Source organism: Peromyscus eremicus, chromosome 10, assembly GCF_949786415.1.
Source record: "Peromyscus eremicus chromosome 10, PerEre_H2_v1, whole genome shotgun sequence".
NCBI lineage: Eukaryota > Metazoa > Chordata > Mammalia > Rodentia > Cricetidae > Peromyscus > Peromyscus eremicus.
The window spans coordinates 20,681,765-20,707,834 of NC_081426.1; the positions used below are offsets into that span (position 1 = coordinate 20,681,765).

General features: G+C 41.4%; 1 protein-coding gene across 1 annotated transcript in view; it reads right to left on the reverse strand.

Annotated features, from left to right (window-relative positions):
* The window catches only part of Abca13 (ATP binding cassette subfamily A member 13), a 422,866-nt gene that overhangs the window by 205,428 nt on the left and 191,368 nt on the right, over window positions 1-26,070 (reverse strand). Inside the window, exons 36-38 of the mRNA XM_059275000.1 lie at window positions 10,507-10,644; window positions 9,304-9,484; window positions 6,846-7,064 (exon numbers count right to left, since the gene is read on the reverse strand). Of these exons, the coding sequence (XP_059130983.1) occupies window positions 6,846-7,064; window positions 9,304-9,484; window positions 10,507-10,644 (538 nt within the window). The remainder of the gene's footprint in view (window positions 1-6,845; window positions 7,065-9,303; window positions 9,485-10,506; window positions 10,645-26,070) is intronic.

Consider the following 26,070-nt stretch of genomic DNA (forward strand, 5'->3'; position numbering starts at 1 on the left):
GAGATAGAGATAGAGATAGAGATAGAGATAGAGATAGAGATAGATGGGCAGATGATATCATGTCATAACACCAAGCATGATGTTTGTCATAGTGTCTGCAAGGCATTATGTGCAGAAAGCACTTTGGTTGACTCTCTAAAGAAGCATCCCTCCTCTTTTCACTCAGGCCTCCTGCAAAGAAGGGACCTGAATTCTTCTAATACATATGGAGAACAGTACATTAGCAGAGGCAAAGCCCCAGGGTTCACCAGAGTCCTTTAACTTGCTGGCCCACTGTGCATGAAATTTTTATGGCCCCATCTAACTGACTATATAATCAGGATTTTGCAATGCTGTCCTGTGCTGAGTAGAAATCATCAATTATCACTAACGTTAGAATAAGTCTCCAATTTTCTTTCAGTCTTGAGAGTTCAAGATTTCAGAAAACTAACAAAAAGACTTTTTTGTATTTGTTATTTTTTAAACATTTTTTCATATATTTTGATCATATTATTTTCCCTCTCCCAACTCCTCCAAGATCCTCCCCACCTCTTTCCTCTTTACCCACTCAACTTCATGTTTTCCCCCTCTGTAAAAAAAAAAAAAAAATCAAAGTAAAGAAACAAAAAAATCAAAAAGACAAAGCAAAACAAAATTTTAAAAAGCACACAAAAACATGGAATCCATTTTGTGCTAGACTGTGTGCAGTGACTAAGAGACTCTGAAGCACTTGGACTTAAATGGGACGTCACACCCCTGCCCTCAGCATGCACAAGTGCGATCCAGACAAAATCTCAGCATGAGGAAGGGAGAGTGGACACAAAGCCCCACTCCTAATCCAGAAGTTATTTGTAATTGATAGCTTCTGGGAGAGGGGAAAGTTTGTGTTCTTCGATGGAGTAACACTGGGTAGTCAGCCGTACTACATGGAAGCCACCATGCTCGGGAGCAGTTGGTCAGCAAAAATGTGATGTTTATTCCCCTTACTATGAGCCCACCCTCTTTGCTCACATAATTCCAACGCCACTATGCTTTAAAGGCCACATACGAGTTACTTACTTACTCTCATTATTTACTTTAAGTCTTTCCCTTTTAACCTTCCCTAACCAGTGAAAATGGAGCCCCTCCCTCTGAGCGACTGGACAGGCCTGCTTAGCACTTCCTGACAACCTACAACTGAAAGGTCACTGCAGCAAAGGAGGAGGCTGCTAGCCAGGTGCGTGAGCACCACCGGGGCTCCGCACAGCTGAGCTTCAAGAACACTTGGCTCCTGGAATGCTTCCAGGTTCCTAACAAAGTAGCAAGTGAATGACAAGGACTTCCTTGTCCGGTGAATGAGGACAATTTTCTTATCAGTTTTATTCTTTCTGCCTTTTTTGCCTGACACACAGAGAGTACTCAAATCAGCTTCTTACTGTCTAGTTTTCAGCCAAAAGCCAAGGCAGTTTGTGTTTAATCTAAGGCTCAGAGTATGTGTCCTGTTTGGTACATCTCAGCCTAATCTCAGGCAATGACTCAGGCCCTGTTCTCCAGGTGTAGCCATGATTTAGAAGACTCCAGCAAGAAAAAGGAGAAAGAATGGTTCAGCAAGTGCCTGGACTCTGTAGTCTCCTAACACCTTTCTACATGGACCATTCTAATACAGTGAAGGCCATGAGCCCATTCTGCTCATTTGAGGGTGTATTAATAATAAATGAGTCAGCAAAGAAGATGGACAAGAAAATAAGTTTTTTAAAAAAACCATCAAACACTTTCAAACTTGCCTGTTCTGGTTAGATTTCTAACGTACCAAAGTGCTTACTGTTTGTCTCTTCTATGGACAGCACTCAGGGCCTCTATCATATGTCTGAGAAGCACATGTGGATGGGTCCTGTTAATGACTGTACCCATGGTCAGTCGATCAATGAATATAATACCAGCTAATGTCAATGGAGTCAAAGGACTTGACTCCTCTCCAGACAAAGACACATTGCTTGGACTTTTGGTCTCTTGGGTATTGTCTGAGGACAGTATATGAAAGCTGCTCTCTGGGGCTAGAGGAGGAATCTATGGCAAAACCTGATCAGTCCTAGCCTGCTGGTTTTAGGACATGCTCATAGGCTTAAAATAGACATAACTATCAATTAAAAGTAAACCACTTGCAAACATTGCCCAAATGTTATTATCTGTTGTTTTGTTTTGTTTGATTTTAAAAATCCAAAATTACTCAAAGGCTAGTGTTTTCCTAATTATGGAGGTTTGGCAAATCAAAAGAAAATGGATAATTTCTGATTAAATTAAATTTCTGATTTCTCATAAGAAGGACAAGAAATCTCCCTAATAAGAACATCATTAAGCAGCACAGAAAGGAAAAGACTTTTTCTCATCTCAAGTCCCAATTATGTGCAAAAAAAATGTGTTTGGAAACTTCTCTTCAATCATCCATTCATTTATACAGCAAAAGTTTATTGAACCCTTAAAATGCATGGCACCTGTCACCTTCTAAGGGCAGAGAAATAAATCAAATTTTGTCTGTGATTCAAGAAATTCAGAGTCAGGTGGAAAAGTCAGATAAGAAATTACAATAAATACAAAGAAACTAAGTCCTAGGTTCTGCAGGAATGCCCTCTGACTCTAAAGGAAGTAGCAGAAAGAGTCGGCCAGATGGACAGTGAGATTTGGCAAGGTGGCGATGTTTGAGCAGTGTGTTCCAAAGAATGTTGTAAAACAGTTGCCAGGACTTGTGGGGGCAGGGCAGGGAATGAATGACATATTCAAGAAACAACAAAAAAAAATCCTATTCTTGCAGTAAAGGGGAGGCCATACAATGAACCCTGGGTAAGGTAGGTGAAATGGGCTTGAGTCAGGTCTCCTATCCATCATAAATCCTCTATCTCTCTAGGTCTAGATGTACGGCAGGTGACTCATCATGACTTACAGACCATCTTCCTCCCATTTTCTCTAAAATTGCCAACCTTGAAGCCCAGGTCACCAGGAACTGTCACTACTACTGATATTGCTGTTGTATGCCAATCCCAGATGTGCTTTTTAGTCTGTCCTGTTCCTCTGTTTACTCCCTTGGGATTCTTGGGAATTTAGTATACAATGTATTGACTGGCACTGGGAGTTTTGTTTAATAACTTATGGCTTCTAGCAGCATCATTGTTCACCTGTGCAGCGAACTTCTGTTCAAATCCATATGTGGATATGTATGTGTATGTTTATGTCTATGTGTATATGTAGAGAGAGCTTCTTATGTAACCCAGGCTGATCCTGAACGTACTATACAACAGAGGATGACTTTGAGCTCCTGACGTTTAGTCTCCACCTCCCAAACATGAGATTACAACTGTGGCGGACAGTTCACAGCTTATGCACTCTTAACTGTAAAATAATGCTGAAAGTGGATAGAGGTTCCAGACACTCTGCCTTGCCCTCCATTGCCTTGTGTGCTGCACCACCTGGACTCTCTGGAGAGATGGTCTTCAGCTTCTTTCCAAGGTCCCTTCACTGTCCTGTAACCAGCAGGGTTGCATCAAGCAGTCTCCTCTCTAGTTCATCCAATCTTTCATTCTCTGCTGGACCACTATCAGCAGTGGGCAGATAGGATGCTACAATTCCTATCTTCATACCATCCTGTAACCTCATTTTCCCAATGTGGCATCATTCTAGTTCTCTGCTCCCATTGGGGAGAAAAAAAAAGTGCTATTGCCATATTCCCTTGCCTTCTCTCCTTAAATGGCTCCAGAAAGACCTCTATCCCCAAACTTTTCTTTTGAAGGACATTAATGGTGTCTGTGTAGTAAAGCAAAGTTCAATTATCTGTCTTTGTCTCACTGAACTCTACACAGAATTAAGGTATTAATGCCTTCATCTGCCTTAAGGGGCCAGGTTCACTCTTTTGTCTTTCTCTTTCCCTGCTGCCACTCTCTTTTGCCTAGTTCTTCCTCATTGGGCATCATCATCGGGTTACCGTAGACATGGCTCCATCTGTCATTCTCTCTCTGCTCTGATTCCACATACTGATCTCATTTTACACCAAGATAACCTGTCCCCAACCTGAGTTCCATAATGTTCACTGGAATGGTGTGTGGTAGCAACACAACAACAGTAGTTCGATCACTCCAGGTTCGAAGATGTTCATCTCTTGGCTACTCTTGTCTTCCTCAGATCACAGGAGGGGCAGAACAATCATCATCTGCCTCTTGACAAGTGTTCACTCCAGATACTACAAGATCTGCTACCTCCTTTGAGCTCACGTGTTAATGAATTCAGACCTTAACGAAAACAAGCTGTGCTACAGATCACTAATCAGAAGTATGTTAGCTCCAAATCAGATGTTTTCAGTCTTCCCTCCCTCTAATTGAGAACTACTGTCCTAAAACATGATCTCATTCTGATTGCTTTTGTGTAAATTGGCTCTGTTGCTAGGTAACATGCTGTGAATTGATAACTGTTAAAGGTTGCCTAGCGCCCAAATAAGAAAATGAAGCCTATGTTACATTGTCAGGAGCTTGATTTAAGCCCCCAGTCACAATCACAGTAGAATTTTCAATGGCCCAACATACATACAAATTTTCAAATTAAATAAGTATGTAGACTCTAGATTTAAATATGTATATGCATATATACTTGACATAAAAGCAAAGCACTTATTATATTGGGGGCAGAAGAGTGCTAGCAGGAGAGGGAGGGGGCAATATAGAGCAATGAGTATGAGTATGAGCAAAGTCCAATGACAAACATGTATGAAAATGCCACAATGAAATCCACCATTTTGTATGGTAACTACAAATATACAAAAGAAACTTTAATTGAAACAAGTGACCTATGTCTTTATAGTACAAAAGAATACATAGTATGCAGCCAATTGACTATCCAGTATATATGAAATCCATGCAGTTATTTCATATCAAGTACTAACTCAAGTTTGAGATGGTTTTAAGTGGTATAAAGTAAGCTTGTTCTCTGTACAGTCAAGAGATAATTGTTACTTACATTATTTCCACTATCATTCACTCTGAAAAGATATTATGAGGTGAACAGAGAATAGCATTTTACAGCAGAGAACATGCCAATGGGGTGAATTGTGAGAAAGAAGGAAATGGAGAAAGAAGCATCTAAACAAACTTTGTGGTGCCATATGCCACTTTCCACAAGGGCTCTTGTCCCTTGAGGATCTTTTCCATGACTTTGAATTTGACCCTCAGAGAGTGAGCATCTGTCCAGGGGGACATTTGATTTGTTTTACATATGCCCTTGTCATAGCTGGTGTCTAAACATAGGCAGCTATCTCAAGTTGAAATGATCTAAATGCTGATCTCTTCCGAGAGCGAGCCAAGGAAACCTGGGCAGCAGTGCATTCCTCTGAAGCGCTCTGTCACTTCCTCCTGAACCCTTGCACTGAGAGACTGTCAGGGGGAGCTGCACGGGGATTTCCCCTGATGCTCTGCTTTCACATCCTAGCCCCTGAGGCATATGTGAATTCCCCGTTCTGGGTGTGTGAGCTTGTCTGTTCTATTTCTAACAAAAGAAAGCCCATAACACTGCTTTGCTCCATCAGTCTAAAATCTTGTGTATAAACCCAGACAATTCTGTATCAGAAGATGGTCTACTCAGTTAAGACTTCAGAGAACCATGCTTCTGAGGAAGCTTTCACAAGGAGCCAGTGTTCCCCCACCCCCTTGAGATCTCTACTAAAGGATGCTAGGGGACATGACTTGACCACATTTTAAAGCTACTGCCACCTATATTTATTAGACTCATTGATCATAATTGGTAACAAATAATTTTCGCTTTTCAGACCATCGTAATGTTCACAGGGCTGGGTATGCTGTGGTCAAGGCAGTGGCACTAAAATGTCCTGGAAAATCCTTCCTCTCCTGCCCAGATAGTGTAGTCATCCTAGAAACAGATCATCCTCTGTTCCTACGTGCTGCAATCCAAGGTAAAGGCAGCCAAGTGCATTTGACTTGTAAGAGCCCTAGGGAAGACCGTCATGTCCCTGTATGAGTTGCTCATCTCTCCGAGGATCAACTACCATGTCTGCAAATTGGAGACAGTCTCCATATTGTTCTTGGAAGATACCTTCAAATGAGACCACAGCATGTTCTCCACTTCCAGAAGGTTCTTGGGAGCCCTCACTGGCCTACTCCCTCAGCATCCTCATCTGTTCACTGCTGCGAAACAAATCTTCTTGATCACCCCAACCCATCACCTGCCTTCTCCTTAGTTTCCTACGTGTCCCCCTTTCCACTCATGGCCACGATCGTCCTGTGATGCAGCCCGTATTACTCTCTAGGCTGTGGTAGACTGGAATAATGTGATTTCTGCCTTTGCAGCTGTCATTCTAGGTTTGTGATTAGTGTTTCTTTCACCTCTGCTGGGATCCATGGGGAGGCAAACAGCAGGGGTGCTGCTTCTCTGTCTACATTCTTTCCCAAGGTTGTGTACCTGCTGTGGCACAGAGATATCTACTTTGTAGACCTCAGGCCAATGACAGTCCTCAGCTCATTCACACCTACATGCCTGATAAATTTGTTGCTCCTTTGCATGCCATATAAGAGTTTTTCAAGCCCTTTCCTTGTCTTCCTTTGCATTTCATTGATTCCAGACACACACAACTTCTACCTCCTGTCTAGCCACTCTTGCCATGCTGCCTCAATTCTTCACCCATTTCCAAGACAAACGATCAAATCTAGTTCTTTTCCATAAAAGCCTTCTCAGATCCCCAGGGCTGTTGGCTCTGACATACTTCTATATGTAAGATTCATCTGCTAATTTTTTTCTCCTCATACTTAGATAGAGCTAATAGTAACTATTTCTGTGTTCTTTACCTGCAGGATGGGGCAAAGACAGGAAGAGGGAATAGAGAACTGTTTACTAACTTGTTGACTTGCTGCTGGAGCTCCTTCTTGGTCCACCAAGGTGCTTTTATGGAGGCAAAGAGCACTAGGTGTTCCCGCACAGTTAGGTTGTCCAGAAGAACATCCTGCTGTGGACACACTCCCAACTCCTCTCTGACCTTGGACATATCTGTCTGCAGGTTCTTGCCATTTATGATGATGGTTCCAGAAGTGGGATGGTAGAGCCCCATCAACATGGATCTGCAGAAAACAAAGATTCAGTACAAACACCAGGATGATCTGAACATCAGTGAGCCACTCAGCTCCCAAGTGGTGTATGCAGCTTACAAGGAACTTGCACCTTCTGCTGACCAGTTTTCCACATGGTCAATTAAAACAGAAGGAATTCATGGGGACGTTGGTTTGTTCAAATGTGAAAGGTGGACATATAAATGTGCCCTGTCTCCCAGGGGGTAAAGTGTGATTGTAGACCTCTACAGTTGTGTCAGACTTGGGTGAACAGTCTGAGTGAAAGAAGGTAGGCTCAATGCCACTTATATGGAATTCTAAAATAAGTAAACAATTAGCAAACAATAGGTCAGTGGCCACTCGGGGGCCAGGGCCAAAAGACGACACCGAAATTTTGGAAGGGAAAAGAAATGTTCTGTCTTCACTGTGGTGTTTGCTCTGACATCAGACAAATATGTCAACCCTCACTGAACAAATGTATAAACACATGATATTGACTGTACAAAAATTATGCCTTGCTGGGCGGTGGTGGTGGTGCACGCCTTTAATCCCAGCACTCAGGAGGCAGAGGCAGGCAGATCTCTGTGACTCAGGAGGCAGAGGCAGGCAGATCTCTGTGAGTTCCAGGCCAGCCTGGTCTACAGAGTGAGATCCAGGACAAGCACCAAAACTACACAGAGAAACCCTGTCTCGAAAAACCAAAATAAATAAATAAATAAATAAATAAATAAATAAATAAATAAATAAATAATGCCTTAAGAAATTCAATTAGCAAATCTTTGTTATAATCATGTCCAAATCTATTTGGGAATACAATAGAGTCATAAATTTAATGATCCCTCAAGTATCCTTGGGAATTGGTTCCACAATAGTCCCCTTACACCAAAATTTAGATGCTCTAGTTTAGTGTACAAAAATGACAGTATGCATTCAGTCTATATAATTTTTCTATGTACTGTAAAGCATTCATATATTGTATTTTTAATGAATGTTGACAAGAAAAAATAATGGTATATATTTAGGGCAGATGCAATATTTTTCAGATAGTTTTGATCTGTGCTAGGCAAATCTGTGGTCACAGAGATTCTGTGCTAGGCAAATCTGTGGTCACAGAGATTCAACTGGATCCACTCTGTATGAGTCTCAAGGGCCTTTATTTTAAATGGTAAAGACCCAGTTCAGTAATTGGCTCTCAGGCTCCAAGCACTGCCAGTAAGCAAGAGGCAGACACTTAAAATGACTCCAAATGTACTCCAAATCTCACTAAAAGACAAGTAGTTAGTGAACCCTGAAACATCTAAGACCTTCTTATTTAATTCTCATCGTTCTGTAAGACAGGTGCCCCAAGCTCCCTGGGAAGACATGCACATTAGCAAACATTCGCTGAGTTATTACTTGTGTAACTTGTATGTTCCCAATGTGCAAGTTCCAAGAAAAGAGAACTGTTTCAGTGTTTGAGGTACAAACACAAATACCCCATGCTCTTCTTTTGATTTGTCTCCAGTGAGAGCTTTCTGGAGCTCCACTGACACTACTATTCTGCCGTTCTCACTAACGGTGAGACCGCTTCCCCTTCATCCTTTTTACTAATCATACATTAGACCTGTGCACATTTGAGGAGAAAAAGAATAAGAAGTGATTTGCTCAAAAGTGGCACTAGGTAATTTTTGCAGTTAGCCTTAAGTAAGGCACTGTTCCACAGCCAGCTCAAGGCTATGGATATTTGAACTCATTTCCCTGCCTCTGAGGCTACATGATTGAATTCTTTAATCAAATTTGAAAGTACTGGGTCCAAAACCAAAATCCAGGACTTGGCAAGAAAAGAGTCAAAGGAAAAGAAGATGACAAAAAGAAAAGCAAAATTCATAAGTTTTATAAAGAGGTCTCAGCTCTTTGCCTATAATTATTCAAATAAAATTATACTTTAGCAGGTATCAAAGGACTTCAAAAGCTTAAAGTAAAGCATGTTGGATTATTTGCAGAAAATAAAAGAAGTTGGGTGTATTACAAAATATCCATCCACTTCTCCCCTTGGAGACCTCCAGGTCTAAAATATGATTGAAGACTACCGGGGGGAGGGGCTTTGGAGAGAGAGTTTGCTCTTTCCTCTGAATCACTAAGCTCTATCCTGAGATCAAAGCAAAATAAAAATGGAAGGAGAAGAAGGAAAAAGGGATGGAGAAGGGGAAAAGAAAAAGGGAGAGGAAGGGGGAGTGGGAACGGAAAATAAGTTCTTGAAAATGGGACACACATGATGGTCGTTTTTCCTGCACCATTGGTTCCCAGCAGGGCCGTGATCTGGTCTCTGTGGAAGGTGAGGGTGAGTTCTTGCACAGCCACCTTGTGGCCTTCATATTCCTTGGTCACAGACATTAGAGCCACTCCTGGGGTACCTCCTTCCAGCTCTCCTGGTCCATTTTGCTGTGAGAAGCCTGTGTGGAGAACGGACATTCACCATGAAAAGATTTCAGGAGCCTGGAAAACAATGCCAATGCTATCAAATCATCTGTTCCTTTGGAACGGAGTCCTGGCTCCGGGAGGCATGCCAAGCACTTCTGCGGTCTTCATTACCGAAAACAGTGAGCAAGATGGGTAATGGCAAAATGCACTGAAGCCACTGACAACAAAACTTTGATCTCTTATGATAGGAGAACCACTGTGTAAGGAAGCAAAAACAGATGCACAAAAGAGTTCTGTAGACATAGGAAATAAACAGGCTGTTTACACAACAGTGTCCACAGGAAATCTTCTCCTGATGTGGGAGTGGATAGGGGCTGATGGGGCATGCTCTGCATTTCCTAACCCATCTATAATCTACTTGGTTAATTGGAGTTTAAAATTACTTTCTAGTATTCACTCAGAATACAAATCCAGCATTGCAGGCGCTAGCTGCTCCATGGTGGCCCATCTCCATTCACAGGGGCTGCCCTGTGAGTGTCTTGTGCCTGGCCCACAGGCAAAGGTCATGATGACATAGAGTGACTGACATGAATGGTCCTGCTCTGCTGTGTTTCAGAACTTTTATTGTTTTAAGAAAAGTCCCTGGTTATAAGAGGAAGTGATATTCTTGTTCACAGAAATATCACAGAAGTTAGAACATGTGAAATCATTTTGAAAAAGGTTAAGTGCGTTATACTTGGCGGCTGCTTACCTTTCCTTTTAGTTTTCTTACACCTGTTCATTTTGAACTTTAACAAACTGTAATATATGTACAAATACAGACAATACGTGGAGAGGAACACTGTAAATAACAGATGATTGGACCATTCCCAGGTTCCAGGGCTTACGCAGACATTACCAGCGTATTGCAGCTTAGCCCCAAAGTTGTTTCAGAACTCAGAGCAACCCAAATGGGGGAGCCTTGGAATCTTATAAAATGATAAATGCCCATACAGAAGTGAAAATCAAAACTGACCAGATGAAAATGTACTCAGTAGAGCTTCTTGTCACCCACCTTTGTTGCCAAAGTCCTCATTGAAGAAGAATAGACCAGAACCCAGAGAGTGCCGCCGCTTCTCCATCAAACCACACACACTTTTCCAATAGGATGCAGTGAAGGGGAAATACCACCGTTTCCCTAAACCAAAAGTTCCTAAGAAGGTAAGACACAGTTAAAATTAGAACAATTATTTTTCCATGTACATGAACGTTCTGAAGTACATAATCTTAACTAATCCAAATGAAATGTCACTCTCCACTAATTTCAATATGCATCACATACATACACCAATCATATAATGAGACAGCATGTCCCCTTTTGAGGAGAACCCTAAATATCTCCTTGGTTCAAGCCAGAGAGCTATCTGCTAGCTTCCCTCAAATCTACTTCCCCCAAGTGACCCAGAGCCGTACTCAGAAAACTTGAAGAAATGCTGGGTGCTCCACCAGGAAAGCTCCCGTCTTCTCACATCCTGAGATGCTAGCGCTCTTCTTTGACCTGTATTTGATGCTTACAAGAGTTACTAAATAACAGAAACATGAAGTCAGTGCCTGAGAAATTTTTCAGGGAGAACTTCTACCAAGAAGGATAATTTGTAAGTCTAGCAATTCCATATGAAATATATCCATGTTCCTTCATTCTCCAGCCTCACAGCCATTTAGCATTCACTTTGCCCTCATTCCATGCAGAAAGAAATGAAAGGGTCTCTAGCTATTACCACGTCCAAATCTCCTGTAGCGCACACACATCATTCTAGCATACGTGTGATTGGGGAAAATTAACTGAAAGCCTAAACTCTATCAGTGACTCGAACAAAAAGACCCAGAGGAAGAGACTTCAGTACTTTGACCATCCAGCACAACGCTTACATACTATAACCAGAACGTTCACAAAGTTGGTCACATACTCAAAGGAGGGTGAAGGGCTATGACAAGGTCTGGTATCCGTTCCTGCTTTTGTGTTTACTTCTGTCCCCCTCTGTGGAAACCCTAATCCCTAGCACATCGGGATGTATGTGATTTTGGAAAGGCAGCCTTTGAAGGAAGCAGTTATAGAAAAATGAGTCAAAGGGTGAGTCCTTTTTTTGTTTGCTTTTTCCTTGGGAGAAGAACTTTAATAAATGTTTTTAAAAGAGAGAAATAGAAAAATCATCATTGTGTAGACTTTCTACATTTTTATTTCTAAAAATGTTTTTAGTTAAAATAGAATTAGAATACCTCCCTTTTCTCTCTCCAGCCCCTCTCAGCTATCCTGCCTCAAGCCCCTCCCAGCTCCCCTCTCAAGCTAACAACCGCTTTTCTTTGAGTGTTGTTATATATAGTGATTTAATATAAACATAGATAAGTGTGTATGACAAATACATTTAAATACAACCTGCTGATTCCATTTCTATTGTTTGTGTGTATGTAGTCTCAAGGCTGATGTCTTTTCATTGGACAATAAGGAGGTTAATCCCTTGAGGAGGCTAATTCTCCTTCTCCCAACAGTCATTCGTTTCTTATAGTTCTTTGTCTGGGGGACCCCTCTTCCAGGTTAATATGTCCACTGATACTGTCACTGTCCTAGTTAACACAATCATTTCTAGAACAGACTGGCTCACAGCATCTGACTCTTACAATCCCTCTGCCCTGCATCTGTGATGTTCCATGATTCACAGATGCAAGATCTGTGATGTAGGTATACTTGTTGGGGCTGGGCTCCCCATGATACGTTGATCTCTTCGTTTTGTCCAGTTGTGGTCTTCTGTGGTGTTCTTCATTTCCTGTAAAGAGAATCTTCTTTGGTGAGGGGAGGTAGCTTCACTTCTCTGTGGGTATAGTTGTTTAGCAATGCTCATTCACGATAGTTGGGAAATGGGAACAATCTAAACGCCCTTCAACAGATGAATGGGTAAGTAAAGTATTGTGTATGTACACAATGGAATACTAATCGCCTAGAAAGAAAAATGAGATCATAAAATTTTGGGGTAAATGGACAGACCTGGAAAAGATCATATTGAGTGAGGTACTAAGACCCAAAAAGACAAATGCTGCACATTCTCATTCATCTGTGGTTCTTAGCTCCAAACCCTCAGATGTGAGTATGTAACCTGGGGTAACCACGTAAACCAAGACAGCATAAAGGACAAGTGTGGGGGCTACTGGGAGGAGAATAGCAAGGGTTTGCCCAACAAGAGAGTTGATGGCTCCAGAGGTTATGCAGTAGCTGGCTCCTACTCTCACCTGACCTGTCTATGTGAAAGTATAACACAGGTATACCATCAAGAAGATCTTGGGGTATCCTTTCACACAAGTTCCCTTGCCTCAAACAAAAGGAGGAAGCGATCTCATCTTTGGGTCCCAGCTTAATTACAAATTATTCAATAAGCTTCATCACACACAAGCATGAACAATGCATTTTTGGGAACAAAAGAGATAACAAGCAAGCAAACAAATACAATGGGAAATTATTCTGCATTTGCCAGCTGCTGCCCCCAATCTCCCATCTTCTCATGAAGTGGCAGTGTCCCACTGAGGGGCTTCTGAAGTACACATGTTCCACCAAGCCTGGGGACAATGAGAACGGGACAAGTAGCAAGATTCAGATGCTTAAAGCACTTTTAGGTTTTGAATTAGTGATTAAAGTTCTAGATGGCAAAAACAACATGGAGTTGAAAACACCCTCTGAGTGTAAACAGTCACCATTCTATTGTTTATAACGGGAAAGAACTGAAGTTAGGCTTTCAAAGTTGAAGAAATTAGAAAACACTTTTATTTAGTGATATGCTGAATAGCCATTCATATTTTTAAAGATGTGAGTAGATGGCATTATTTCTTTTGAAACAGAGGGAAATGTATAAATGTAATATGAACCCAGTGATGTGCAGAAAGGTATCTGAAACAGAATGGAAATTATATTACTATTTCTAGTTGATAATGTTGGAGACAAATGGATATTTTTCCTGCTCCTTCAAAAAAAATTTGTAAGAATGTTCCAATGATTTTACAATCAAAATAGACCTGTGTGATAAATTACAGCTCACGTTCTCAGAATCAGCAGGAAGGAAGGAACAGCTCCTCCATGCACACTAGAGGTGAACCCAGCTGCAACTGCCTGTTCCAAGGAAGCAACAGAACATCTTCACACACTAGGAGTATCAAAAAGAAAGCAAAAAGCCAGCAAAAGCTCAAATCCACTTCAATTAAAGTATGTGTTACAAAGACATCTTCATGCAATGGCTTTCAAAGTGATGGTCATGGTGCATACACGCATGGTTGAATGCACAAGAATGCACATATACATAAAGTCATGCACACTTACAACAGTTTCTGCCCTGTAGGACTAGCTTATGGGAGACACTGCTGAGAATGGATAAGGCATGCTTCCTGGGGAGGAAAAGGAGGGACTTGAGACTCTTCCCAGGGACACAGTGTCAGCAGGCCAGCCCAAGAATGAACAGAGCACATGAGGATGCAGCTCCATGCAAGGACCCTGAAGTCACCTGAATCCATAGCATCCTGTTTCTTGTTTAGCTCTTCCCCAGTTTCATCTTCCTGTTCCAAATAGATGCCTATCATATTGATAAAATCTCCCTCTACTAGCTCAAGGCCACACAAATTGGATCAGACCCAGACTCCTGTCCTTATGGTTTTTGTACTAGTGAATATGACAAGTACCACAGAGAAAAAACTCAGCCCAAGCCAGCATTGCAGTTTCAAGGTCTCTATAGATACACAGCAGACAGATGCAGGCAGAGGGAAATGTCTGAGAAAGCAAAGGCAGAAAAGGACAAGGAAGGATGACTAGAGGTGGCAAATACAAATGCCAGATGCCCAGCTGGATTTGAATTTCAGACAAGTAGCACGTGATGTTTTATTACATCACCCAAACATCCGTGGTTATCTAAAATTTGAATTTAGATTGGTACTCTTATTTTATCTGGGTATCAGACACTGCTACCCATACTAGTGAAGTTGAAACAGAAAGCCAGGTACTAATAAATATTGGGTAAAGTCAAGGTCATCTGAACTATTCAGGACATGAAAGCCTTTCCTGTAGCATTTTGAAGTCAGGGAAAACTCTCCATATGGGAAGGTTGGGTCTATCTGGTCTGTTTTTAAGAACTATAACTGAAGTCCACAAAAAGGTAGGTAGCAGAAGTTGGAGAAGGAGAGACATAAGAAGGAAGGAGTTACATGATCAAATGGTCCTGAGCAGGAATGAGATCTGAGCTAGAATGATGGCTTCAGGAACAGTAAGAAGGGACAAAAAAAATGAGAGGATGTTCAGTTAGAACAAATGAATTTGAAGATAAATTGAATCTTAAAGGTCGACTCTCTAAGCCATCACAGGCATAATCAGCACAGCCTTTTGAAATCCTCTCAGGGAATCGATTCATCTCACTAAAGCTAGAAGCTGCCCGAGCCACATGAGGGTGACCTCCTCTCTGCTCAGGTCAGGGCTATGCTTTCCCTTAGAGATCTCAATTCACGTGCACACTCTCTAAGTACTTGCACACTACTCACATTGCCAAGTGTTATTGGGCACAATGTGTGGGAAAGTCTTGGTGTATGCCAAGCTAAATTCTCTAAGGGCACCAGCCATTAGATAGTGGAGGAAGAGAAACTAATTAGCATCATCTGCCCCTCCCGTTGGACTAATTTCCCTTGTCACTATAAGGGAATGTGTCAATGGAAAGGGCAGATCTGGTAGAGTCAAACATAACTGGGAGAATATAAAGAAGAGTTTGTGAAATGACAACTCTGAGAGAGGACAGATGCCATTCGTGAGCTCTCAAACAGAGAGCTTAGCCTCTGACATAGGGCCCTGAAGCCTAGGAATTTATCTGAGGCCCTTCCACAGGGAATCAGAAGACTTTGCATCACAACTATGGATTGCTATGTAGCAAAGAAAATAAAAGAGAAAGCATTTCTTTAGAGCTTGGTATGTGTATATTTATGTGTAGGGGTGTGAGTATGATAGACAGACAGACAGACAGACAGAGACAGAGAGAGAAGAAGTCCATAAGAACTTTCTGCACACAGGATACTTTCAAACTGTGAATTCAAATATATTGATATTCTCTTTGGGGTATATTTATCATCGTTATTTATATGCATTATTATTTTATATGGTGAACAATGGCCATTAAAAAGATACCTTTCTATTAACAGTGCCCAGAGACATCAGCACAGTATACTAACGAGGGCCACTGAGGGAGAGCAAGGATGGTCAAGAGACTGACGGAACAAGAGGAAAGTGTGAACATGCACCTGAACATACTTTTCAATGAACAGAAACAACAAGAAAGGGCATGTATGTTTAGAATTGATTGGCCTGTATAATTTCATTGGACTGGGGGGGTCAACGAATCTCTAGTTTTCTAATACTTGCAGAGCTAATGAAATGATAGGACCCAAGTGTGTGTTGTTTCCATCCACACCACTGGGCCATCATTGTCAACATGGGAGTCTTAACTACTATTCTGTTACTACGATGACATGCCATAACCACAAGCAATTTATAGGAGAACAGGATTTACGTTAGCTTTCAGTGTTAGAAGAGATATAATTTATTGTGGAGGGGAAGGCATGGCAGCAAGAGTGTGAGGGCATTATGGACATCAGGAATCAGAGAAATCACATTTTGCCTATACACAGTAACCAGAGAGAGCAAACAGAAGTAGGGGTACGCTAAACTCATCCCAGTGATGTACTTCGCCCAGCAAGGCTCCACGTCCAACGGCTTCCATAATCTTCCCAAACTGCACCACCAACAAACTGGGGATGAGCTGTTCTCATACATGAGCTTATGGGGAACTGTTCTCATTTACACTACATCAGTGGACCTTGTGGCAGGCAGAATGCTGGGTCCATGGTGGGACACACCAATCATCCACACACAAAATCTTAAAAAAAGAAAGTTTATAAAACCTCCTGCATTGCAGTGACTGATATAAAATTATTTTTCAGTCTTAATCATATGCTGTCTAGAATACCTCCCCACTCAGTGTCTCTGTAATTCAGTTATCTTACATCACTGTTTCTGTGTCTAATCTAACCCATCCTTTATCCTATCACCCATTAGAAATAAATTTTCAATAAGTCTAAGACTCTGGACCCTGCCTGAAGCTACTATTGTAAGGTGGACTTCCAAGGTCAAGAGGGCAGTTTCTTCTACCAGCCATCATTTATTAAAAATCACTTGCCATTTATCCTTCATATTGCAATTAAAATAGTGCCTTAATTTTTATTTAGCTACACAGCTAGGCTTTCTTATATGTTTATTTCATTTCAATAGAGAAGGGGGTAACAGAAAATATTTATCTTGAAAGAAGTTACTAGGTCTGAGAACTCCTAGAAAGTATGTCCTTACCAATCTACAGATCTAAAGCCCTTCAGTATTTTCTAACAATTTACTCTGGTTATTATTGGCAGACTTTGTCAAAGATGAAAATAAGTACCTTATATACTTAAAGGACATATAAGCTATCAGTTCTAATTTTTCATCTAAGTTTTGAAATAGAAGAATTGGCAATTTCATGGCATGTAGAGAAAAGAGTCATTTTTGCCTTTGTCTTTCCCAAAGAAAACGAAAGACTTTTATTTTCAATATTGTGCTCTAAAGATTTTGGAGCTGTGATTCTGCTCTGAAATAAACTACCCATGTTCCTTCACACCTAGCTAAAGGATGAAATGGTAATACACCTGCAAAGAGCCCACTGTTTGAATTCCCTAAATAACAATATAGAGATAGGATCTTGCAATTCAAAGGTGGCTTCTCTGTGTTCTCACGGTTGCTTCCCTTTGGAGGAAGGAAAATCCAGTCTAGTTGGGACTTGTGACCCATCCACGGTCACAGAACACCTGTACAGCCACACAAAAGAAAAGGTAGAAACATTCCCTGGAACAGGCACTTTGGCATGTTGAAGAGAGACTTAGAAAGCATGTCACTGTCTCATCAGATATGGTAAGATGATAACAGGTACTAAGATGTCTCAAAGCTCCTGTATGTCAGGGGTAGGAGCTGCAGAATGGGTGTGTGGAGTTGTATACTGATGTCTTATCCCTCACCTAACAGGAAGGGTGGAATGAGGACCCTGAGGAAATGAAGAGCAGAAGCTGATGAAAAAGAGCCAGAGATGCTGGCTGGATGTAGTAAGTTCCAAATGCCAGGTACCATGGCACAGCACAAACCAGAAAGCCAATGAAATTCCAAATGCAAACGAGCTTTGGCATTTCCATCTGTCCATCCTTAAAGAAGGTGACTCTGAGCCCCAAGCTGACCTCCTTTAGATTTTAGGGGAGAAAATATTCTCTGCAGTTACCAAAGTATGATGTTCCCCTGACTCAGTGCCAGTTTCTCAGGTTCATCCCCACCAACACTAGTCTTTTCCAAGCCTAGTGGACCCCTCCATAAATGCAGCCATATTTTCTCTTTCTTCTCAAAGGGGTCTTATGTGTGGACACTGTCGCAATATCAACCACCTGCCTCAAGGCTGGAACTTTTTAAATTGCAATGAAATATACACCATGTTTATGCACATAGTTCATGCTCACACCACCATCTTCATCAAGTCCATCTCCACATCTTTGCTCTCATGGCTCCTGGAAGCATTCTGTCCTTATACATTGGCCTCAAGCAGAGTCATGTTTATTTGGCTGGTTTATTTCATTCAAAGCCTGTGCAGGTGTCAGAATTACCTTTCTTGCTCTGGCTAAACAATGATCCCTTCTACAAACATACCACAGTTTCTAGATTCATTCATTTGCTGTTAAGTTCTAGGACTGCTTCTGTCCTTCAGCCCCAGTGAATAGCATTAGATGACTAGAAATGTACAAATATCTGTTGTAGGCGTTGCCTTTAATTCTTTTAAGGTTCAGTCTTGAGTGATTCCTGCTGTTGCAAGAAATCTCTTATAGTGGAATCATTTCTGTTTCCTTTCCCTACTACCACCCCCAAAAGATATTTTCAGCCTCTCCCATGACACTCGGGTCTCATTCTCCAGAATTCTCTAGAAAGCCTGTGACCGCACTCGACTACCTGCCCCTGCCCCTGTTCTCAGGTCTCTCCTTCTGAGCACTGCCTTTGTAAAATTTGTACTTTTTGTGTCTAGATGGTAATCACTGGTGTCTAGAAATGCCAGAGGTGGAAAGATTTAGAATTATGAAAATCTCATACCAGGGTACTCACGGTCCAAATAAAAGGGGTCATATTCATCTGCAAGCTCAGGCCACACATGCATCTTCAGAAATGGGAAGCAAGCCTGGAGAGTGAGAAAGGATGTGGACCACACATAGGAGGAGGAAAGAGGGGCAACTCCAGAGAGCACTGGGTCCTGACACTCCTTTCTCCTGAGTGGAGGGCTGAGCAAACACTTTCAATTCAGAGATGACGTCTTCAGATATGGGGGTGGGAGTACAGAGTTTATTTCCAGTGGAGCTCATCTGATAATCTGGGTTACTGAAAGGAGCATCATTCTCACTTTTTAGAACTGTTTTAAATTACATTTATTCATTTGTAGTATGCATATGTTTTGTGCTGTGGCACACATGAGGTGGGCAGAGGAGCACTTGTGAGATTCCATTCCTTTCTTCTGCCATGTAGTTTCAGCAGTTCAAATTCAGGCTGCCATAATGAGTAGAACTTTTACCCACCAAACCACCTTGCTGGCCCCTCATTCTTTTTAAAGAAGCTACCTATTAGTATTACATCAAACCAAAAATCCTTTTTTTTTTACAGTGAAGCAAGTGATCACCAAAAAGAAAGGACAACTTACAAAATAGGAAAAGAAATGTTTGCAAACCACACATCTCAAAACATATAAGGTACTCCTACAACTGAATACTCAGAAAGAAAATGACCCAATTCTCTTAAAGACCAATTGTCCTGAATAGACATTTCTTCTAATAAAACATACTTATAGCCAATGTGTTCATATACAGTGTTCAACATTACTAATCAAGGAAAGGCAAATAAAAATCACAATATCATCTCACTCTCACCATCATGACCATTGTGAAAAGAAAAAGGGGAAAGATGAAACTGTTAGTGAGGGTGTAGATAGAGGAAACCCTTGCACACCTTTGCTATCAATGTAAAATTATGATACCATAATAAATTACAAAATGGAGATTCATCAAAAAAAAAAAAAACAAACACAGAACTGTTGCATGACCCAGCAGTTTGCATGTGTCTACACAAAGGGATTGAAATCAATTTGTTGAAAAGACATATGCACATCTCTGTTGGTGACTTCTCAAATGTCCAAGACATGAAGTCAATGTAACTCTCCTTTCATAACGAATAAAGGAACAATGAATTCTTTCAAATATAAAACAGAATGTTATTCAACCTTGAAAAACATATCCTATCATTCAGGACAAGAGGAATAGACCTGGAGGATGACATTATAACCATTAACTCCAACACAGAAAGACAATGCTACATGAGACCACCTGTAGGAGAAATCCAAAATAGTCAGACACAAAGGGCTCCCGGGGATAGCGGCTGCCAGCAGCTATTTTGTGAGGGGATCAACAGATATTGACCAAACTAACACCAAGTTCCTGCTATGTGAGATGAATAAGAGTTCCAGCTGAACTGTAGGACATTGTCCCTGCAGTTAACAACCGTAATGCACACTTAGAAATTTGCTGTTACCTAATATCATGCTAATTAACTCCCAAAGTGTATCTTGACCCATGATAGGCAGTTGTGTGCCCCACACGAGATACTTCCATTTATTTTTTTCCTTTACTAAATCATTTTACATTTTGAAAGCACTGCATAGTCAATTTGTATAGCTACTACAAATTGGTACTGTATGGAGGTAGTTAATTCAGCATTGACACCATTTTTCCCCTTTCAACTTACATATCCCTACACTGAATTTCATCATTTTTATCACATTTGTCTGTCAGAGGAGAAAAAGCCATATTCTTTTTTATTCTTTATTAAGAAATTTTCTACTCACTCCTCATACTATCCACAGAGCCCCCCCTCCTCCCTCCTCCTACCCCCAGCCCTCTTTCCCAAGCCACCCCGCACCCCTACATCCCGCAAATCGAGGTCTCCCATGGGGAGTCAGCAGAGCCGAGCACACTGAGCCTAGGCAGGTCCAAGCCCCTTCCCACTGCACCAAGACTGTGCAAGGTGTCACACCACAGGCACCAGATTCCCAGAAGCCTGCTCATGCACCAGGGACAGATCCCAATCCCTCTGCCTGGGTGCCTCCCAAACCATTTGACCCAAACAACTGTCTTCCGTGTCCAGAGGGCCTAGTCCAGTCCCATGGGGACTCCACAGCCACCAGTCCACAGTTCATGGGCTTCAGCTAGTGTGGCCGGTCATCTCTGCACATCCTCCCATCATGATCTCAACATCCCTCACCTGCAGTATTTCTCCTCTCTCTCATCAATTGGATTCCTGGAACTCAGCCTGGTGCCTGGCCATGGATCACTGTATCTGCCTCCATCTGTCACTGGACAAAGGCTCTATGATGACAGCTAGGTTATTTGCTAGGCTGGTCACCAGAGTAGACTAGTCCAGGCACCCTCTGGACCACTGCCAGCAGACCAAGGTGGGGTCAACCTTGTGGATTCCTGAGAGCCTCCCCAGCACCCTGCCTCTTCCTATTCCCATGATGTCCTCATCTATCATGGTATCTTCCTCCCTGCCCTCTCACTCTGTCCCTGTTCCAGCTTGACCCTCCCATTTCCCTATGTTCTCATCCACCATTCCTCACCCTCTACCACCCCCCCACACAACCAGTCCACTCATGTAGATCTCATTCACTTCTCCTTCACAGGGTCATCCATGTGTCCCTCCTAGGGTCTTTCACTGTTAGCTAGCTTCTCTGAAGCTGTGGGTTGCAGTCTGAAAAGACATATTCTTTATATTTGAAACCAAATGCTTTTGTGTAATATCACACCTTTGCATAAGTTTATTAAAGATACATTTCAGGGCTTGTTTTTTATGTTTATTAATTTTTTACTTTTGAGATTATAATATAATTCCAACATTTCTCCATTCCCCTTCCTCCTTCCAAACCCTCCCATATGTTCCTTCTCACTCTCCTCTTTTTTCACTAGTTTTTATTTCACACACACATATACATACATACATACATACATACATACACACACACATATATATATACATATATGTATATATGTGTATATATAACTAAGTATAACATGTTCTAGGTGTTTGCTGTTAAGATTGTACCTCCTAATATCATTTATTTTTTGATACAGGGTCTTTCTACATAGTCCTGGCTGTCCTTGAACTCACTATGTAGACCAGGCTGTCCTTGAACTCAAACAGATCTTCCTGCCTTTGCCCCCTCAGTGTTGGGATTAAAGTAATACAAATATTTTTTGTTTTCTAACAAATAATATGTTGGCATTTCTGTTGAGATATGTCTTTTTGATTTTTAACTTTAGAAAATTAACTTTCATATAGAGCTATAAAACTTTTATAAGCTTATATATTTGCCTATAATTTTATTTGTATAGTTTGAAATATTTATTTAAATCTTTATATATTGAGCTCTATTGATTTTTTAATGTTTTTGTTATTTATTTATGACTTTGACATCCTGTTAAGAAAGGCCTTCCTTGTTTCTGAAATCATACATTTCCTATGACTTCATTATTTTTAGTGGGTTTTTTTTTTTTGTAGTGATGAAAATCAAATCCAGAGTTTTATACATTCTGGATAAGTTCTCTACCACTGTGCTATATTCCAACTTTCCCCTCTACTTTAATACTATTCATTTCTAATAAGTTTAAGAGTGGGAGTTTAATATTTTTTCTCTGTAGTAAATTTAATAACTGAGCAGAGCAAACTGTATACACTTGGGTGGGTTACTTAGATTTCTGGTCTGTTCCCATGTCTAGCTAACTCCCATCCCTACATTGTTGAGGAGAAAATCCAGGGTCTTGAGCACACTAGGTGAGCACTCTACCACTGAACTGCACTCCTCTACCCCAACTACTCCATCTTTTTTTTAAATTTAATTTTATTTATAATTAATTGTATATGTGCATGTGTGTGAATGTGCATGCATGTATTCATGAATGCATGTATGTAAGAGTGTGTGTGTGTTTAAGCATCTCTCTGTCTCACTGTCTCTCTGGGTGTCTCTTTTTCTCTCTGTCTCTCTGTCTTTGTTGCTCTCTGTCTCTGTCTTTCCCTGTCTCTCTCTCCCTCTGTGTGTGTGTGTGTGTGTGTGTGTGTGTGTGTGTGTGTGTATGAAAGTGCAGTTCCCATAAAAGCCATAAAAAAAGCATCAGATATCCCAGAAGCTGGAAATACAGCTGGTTGTGAGCTTCACAACATGAGTGCTAAGACAAACTTCAATCTTCTGTAAGTAGAGGACATGCTCTTAACCACTGAGTCATCTCTCTGGCCCCTCAATTACTCAACCTAATTTATATAAGTATTGCACTATTTTAATTCTTATCAATGCACAGAAAGATTCTGCATAATTATCAGCCTCTACCATTTCCCATTATTATTTAACAATTTTGATTTTGTTATAAATTTATATTTTTAGATATCCTTCAGAAACATTTTGTCAATTGAACACAAATTACTACTTTGGGAACTTTCTATTCAAATGATTTATGTACATTTCACCATATTAAATTAACATAATGCTCATATTAAAAGTCACAGAATTTGAAACTATAAAAATCTGTACATTTATTTGCAGAAAATCAACATAACTTGTAATAATGAGTGTTCCTGTTCAATAACACAGCCTCCTTTTTCATTTACTGAAGACTAAGTGAGGCTCACTTACATTTTTTATTTTTATGTGATATGCATTATCACATCAGATTCAAAGTGAGGTGCTTTGTCTTATGACTTAGAGAATGAAACTCATCACTGCTCAGCTCTGTATTCACTGCTGTTGTGTAGCAATGCTCCTGAATTTTGCATATCTGTAATCATTCATTTTTTTTCAATTGACTCTCACACACAAACTAGAAATAACCATGGGCTTATGCCCTCCTCTTGCTATCTCTATTTTCTTGTGGTTTTACCCCTTTCCTTGTACACAGAGCATGCATCTCAACATTCAGCATCTTGTTTCCTACACACACTTCATCTTGCCTCTGAGAGCTAAAGAGCTGTCCCTGGGCATTAAAGACATAATGGTGTTGGCTGTCCTCATCTTCCTTCTGCATTGAAAGCACAGCGGACACAGAGGTGGAGCCGAGGACCTGGCCCTCTGCCAGCATGGGCAACTAGAAAGTTCTAGGTCCTTCTGAACAGCCTTTTGCCTGTACCTTGGCTCCTCTCCGCTGGCCTGCTCTTCAGCCAGCTACCCTTTTCTACCTGGCTCCAAAGCAGCCCAGATTCCTGGAAGAGTAGTCATAGTTGCCAGTACATAGCATGTGGGGACAGCACTCATCTTGGAAACTAACAACTATGATAACAGTAACAAGACTAAAGCCGACCTTCTCTGCCAGTAACAGCTACTACCCCACTACATGAAAAGTTCAACACGGTTACACCAAGGCATGTGGACGTGAGACATGGGCCAACATGGCCCCTCTGTGTCTCTGTTCTCTCTTCATCTCTGTCTCTTGCTGTCTCTCTTTTTCTTTGTCTCTGTCTCTCTCTGTCTCCCTATCTCTGTCTCCCTATCTCTTTCTCTCTCTGTCTCTCTCTGTCTCTGTCTCTATCTCTCTGTCTCTATCTGTCTCTCTGTCTCTCTGTCTCTTTCTCTCTCTCTCTCTCTCTCTCTCTCTCTCTCTCTCTCTCTCTCTCTCACACACACACACACACACACACACACACACACACAAATTCTTTCTTTTCCTGAACCTTGTTCTGCAATGAGGTCCCTCCCTCAGAACGCGTAGAGCTTGGTGATGCTGAGTACTCTGGCGTGATTAATCTTGATTCTACACTAGATAACCAACTTGCATATTTTAGTCCATTAGAATTTAGTTAAAGAAACACATTTCAGTGAGAATTAGGGGGATATCCCTACTAAATAGCTTCCTTGGTCTATTATGATATAGATCCATACTGTTTATGGTGTGCTGGTTGACACAAGCCTAGACATCTGAGGATAGGGAACCGCAATTGAGGAAATGCACTCATAAGATTGGCCTGTGGGCACACCTATGGTGCATTTTCTTAATTACTGATTGACGTCGTAGGGCCCTTGCCCATTGTGGATGGTGCCACTCATAGGCAGATGGTACTGGGTACTCTAAGAAAGCATGCTGAGCAAGCCATGAGCAAAAAGCCTTAAGCAATCTTCTGTGGCCTTTGCTTTTCAGCTCCTGCTTCCAGGCTCCTGCCCTGTTTGAGTATCTGTCCTGACTCCTTAGGTGATAGACTGAGGTATAGAACTGTAAGCTAAAGTAAGCCCCTCCCGCTCTCAGTTGCTTTTGATTATGGTATTTGACCACAGCAATAGAAACCTTCACCGAGACAAAACTTTGTACCATGGTATGGGGTATTGTTATGACAGATCTGATTGTGGTTTTTTTTTTTGGAGGATTGTGGCAGCATTTGAACTTTGAGCTGGAAAAGTAATGTGTGCTCAGAGCTCCATGAGCTGTTCTGTGGGAACAGAAGACAATGCTGAGCGTAGTGTAAATGATGGAAGCCTGGCTTGTGAAGTCTCAGAAGGAAATAAAGACAATATCAGAGTCATTCATGTGAGGTTTTTTTGTTATTGTTTTTTTTTTTTTTTTTTGAGTTAAGCATATGTGGTTCTGGTCAGCTGGGGCTGAAGAATTGTTATAATTAACAAGAGACCAGCACCACTGATGTGAAACTTTTGTTTTCTTGGGAAAATTATTTGATGATGGTTAGCTAGAGATGAGAAATTGGTGGTGATAAAGAAGAGATCAGCATCACTCACTCTGTCTCCCAGATCTGATGCCCCAGATCCAAGCCCAACTCTGCAGCAAAACACCCATGGCAGCCTTTCCCCATCCCCTGCTCCAGCTCCTGTGGACTCCACAAATCTTCTCCCCTTCTAACCTCCCTCCCCTAACTTGTTGCTTTGTCCCAGACCACAACCCTAGCAGACACCCCCTGCTAACCCAAGGACTGCTCCTCTCAGGGCAACAAGTAGGCTGAAGAAAAACCCACACCTCTCTTACTGCTCTGAGATCCAATCCCCCAACTCTCATCCCTAGCTCTGTAGCTGGAAGTCTTGTGGTCTCCCTTTCCTCTCTGATCCCATACCCAAGGGATCACAAAGACCTCCTCCTCCAGCCTTCCTTTTTCCAATTCATTCCAGTATTCCCAGCCTCCAGCACCACCAGGCATTTCCTGCTAACGCACCAGCTGAGCAAGCCAGGAAAACATTCAACAGCCATAACATGTTCCTAAAATCCAGGGAGAAAACAGGAAGCAAAGAACAACAAAAAAAAAAGCAAAAAGCACAAATCCAGAATTCAGCACCTAGACCTATAAAACCTATTTAAACCCAGATTCCTAGATGCCAGTATAAAAGAACAATCAATAACAGCCAAAGCAATATGTCTCCACCAGAGTTCAGCTATCCTATCACAGCAGGCCTTGAATATTCCAACATGGCTGAAGCACAAGAAAAAGACC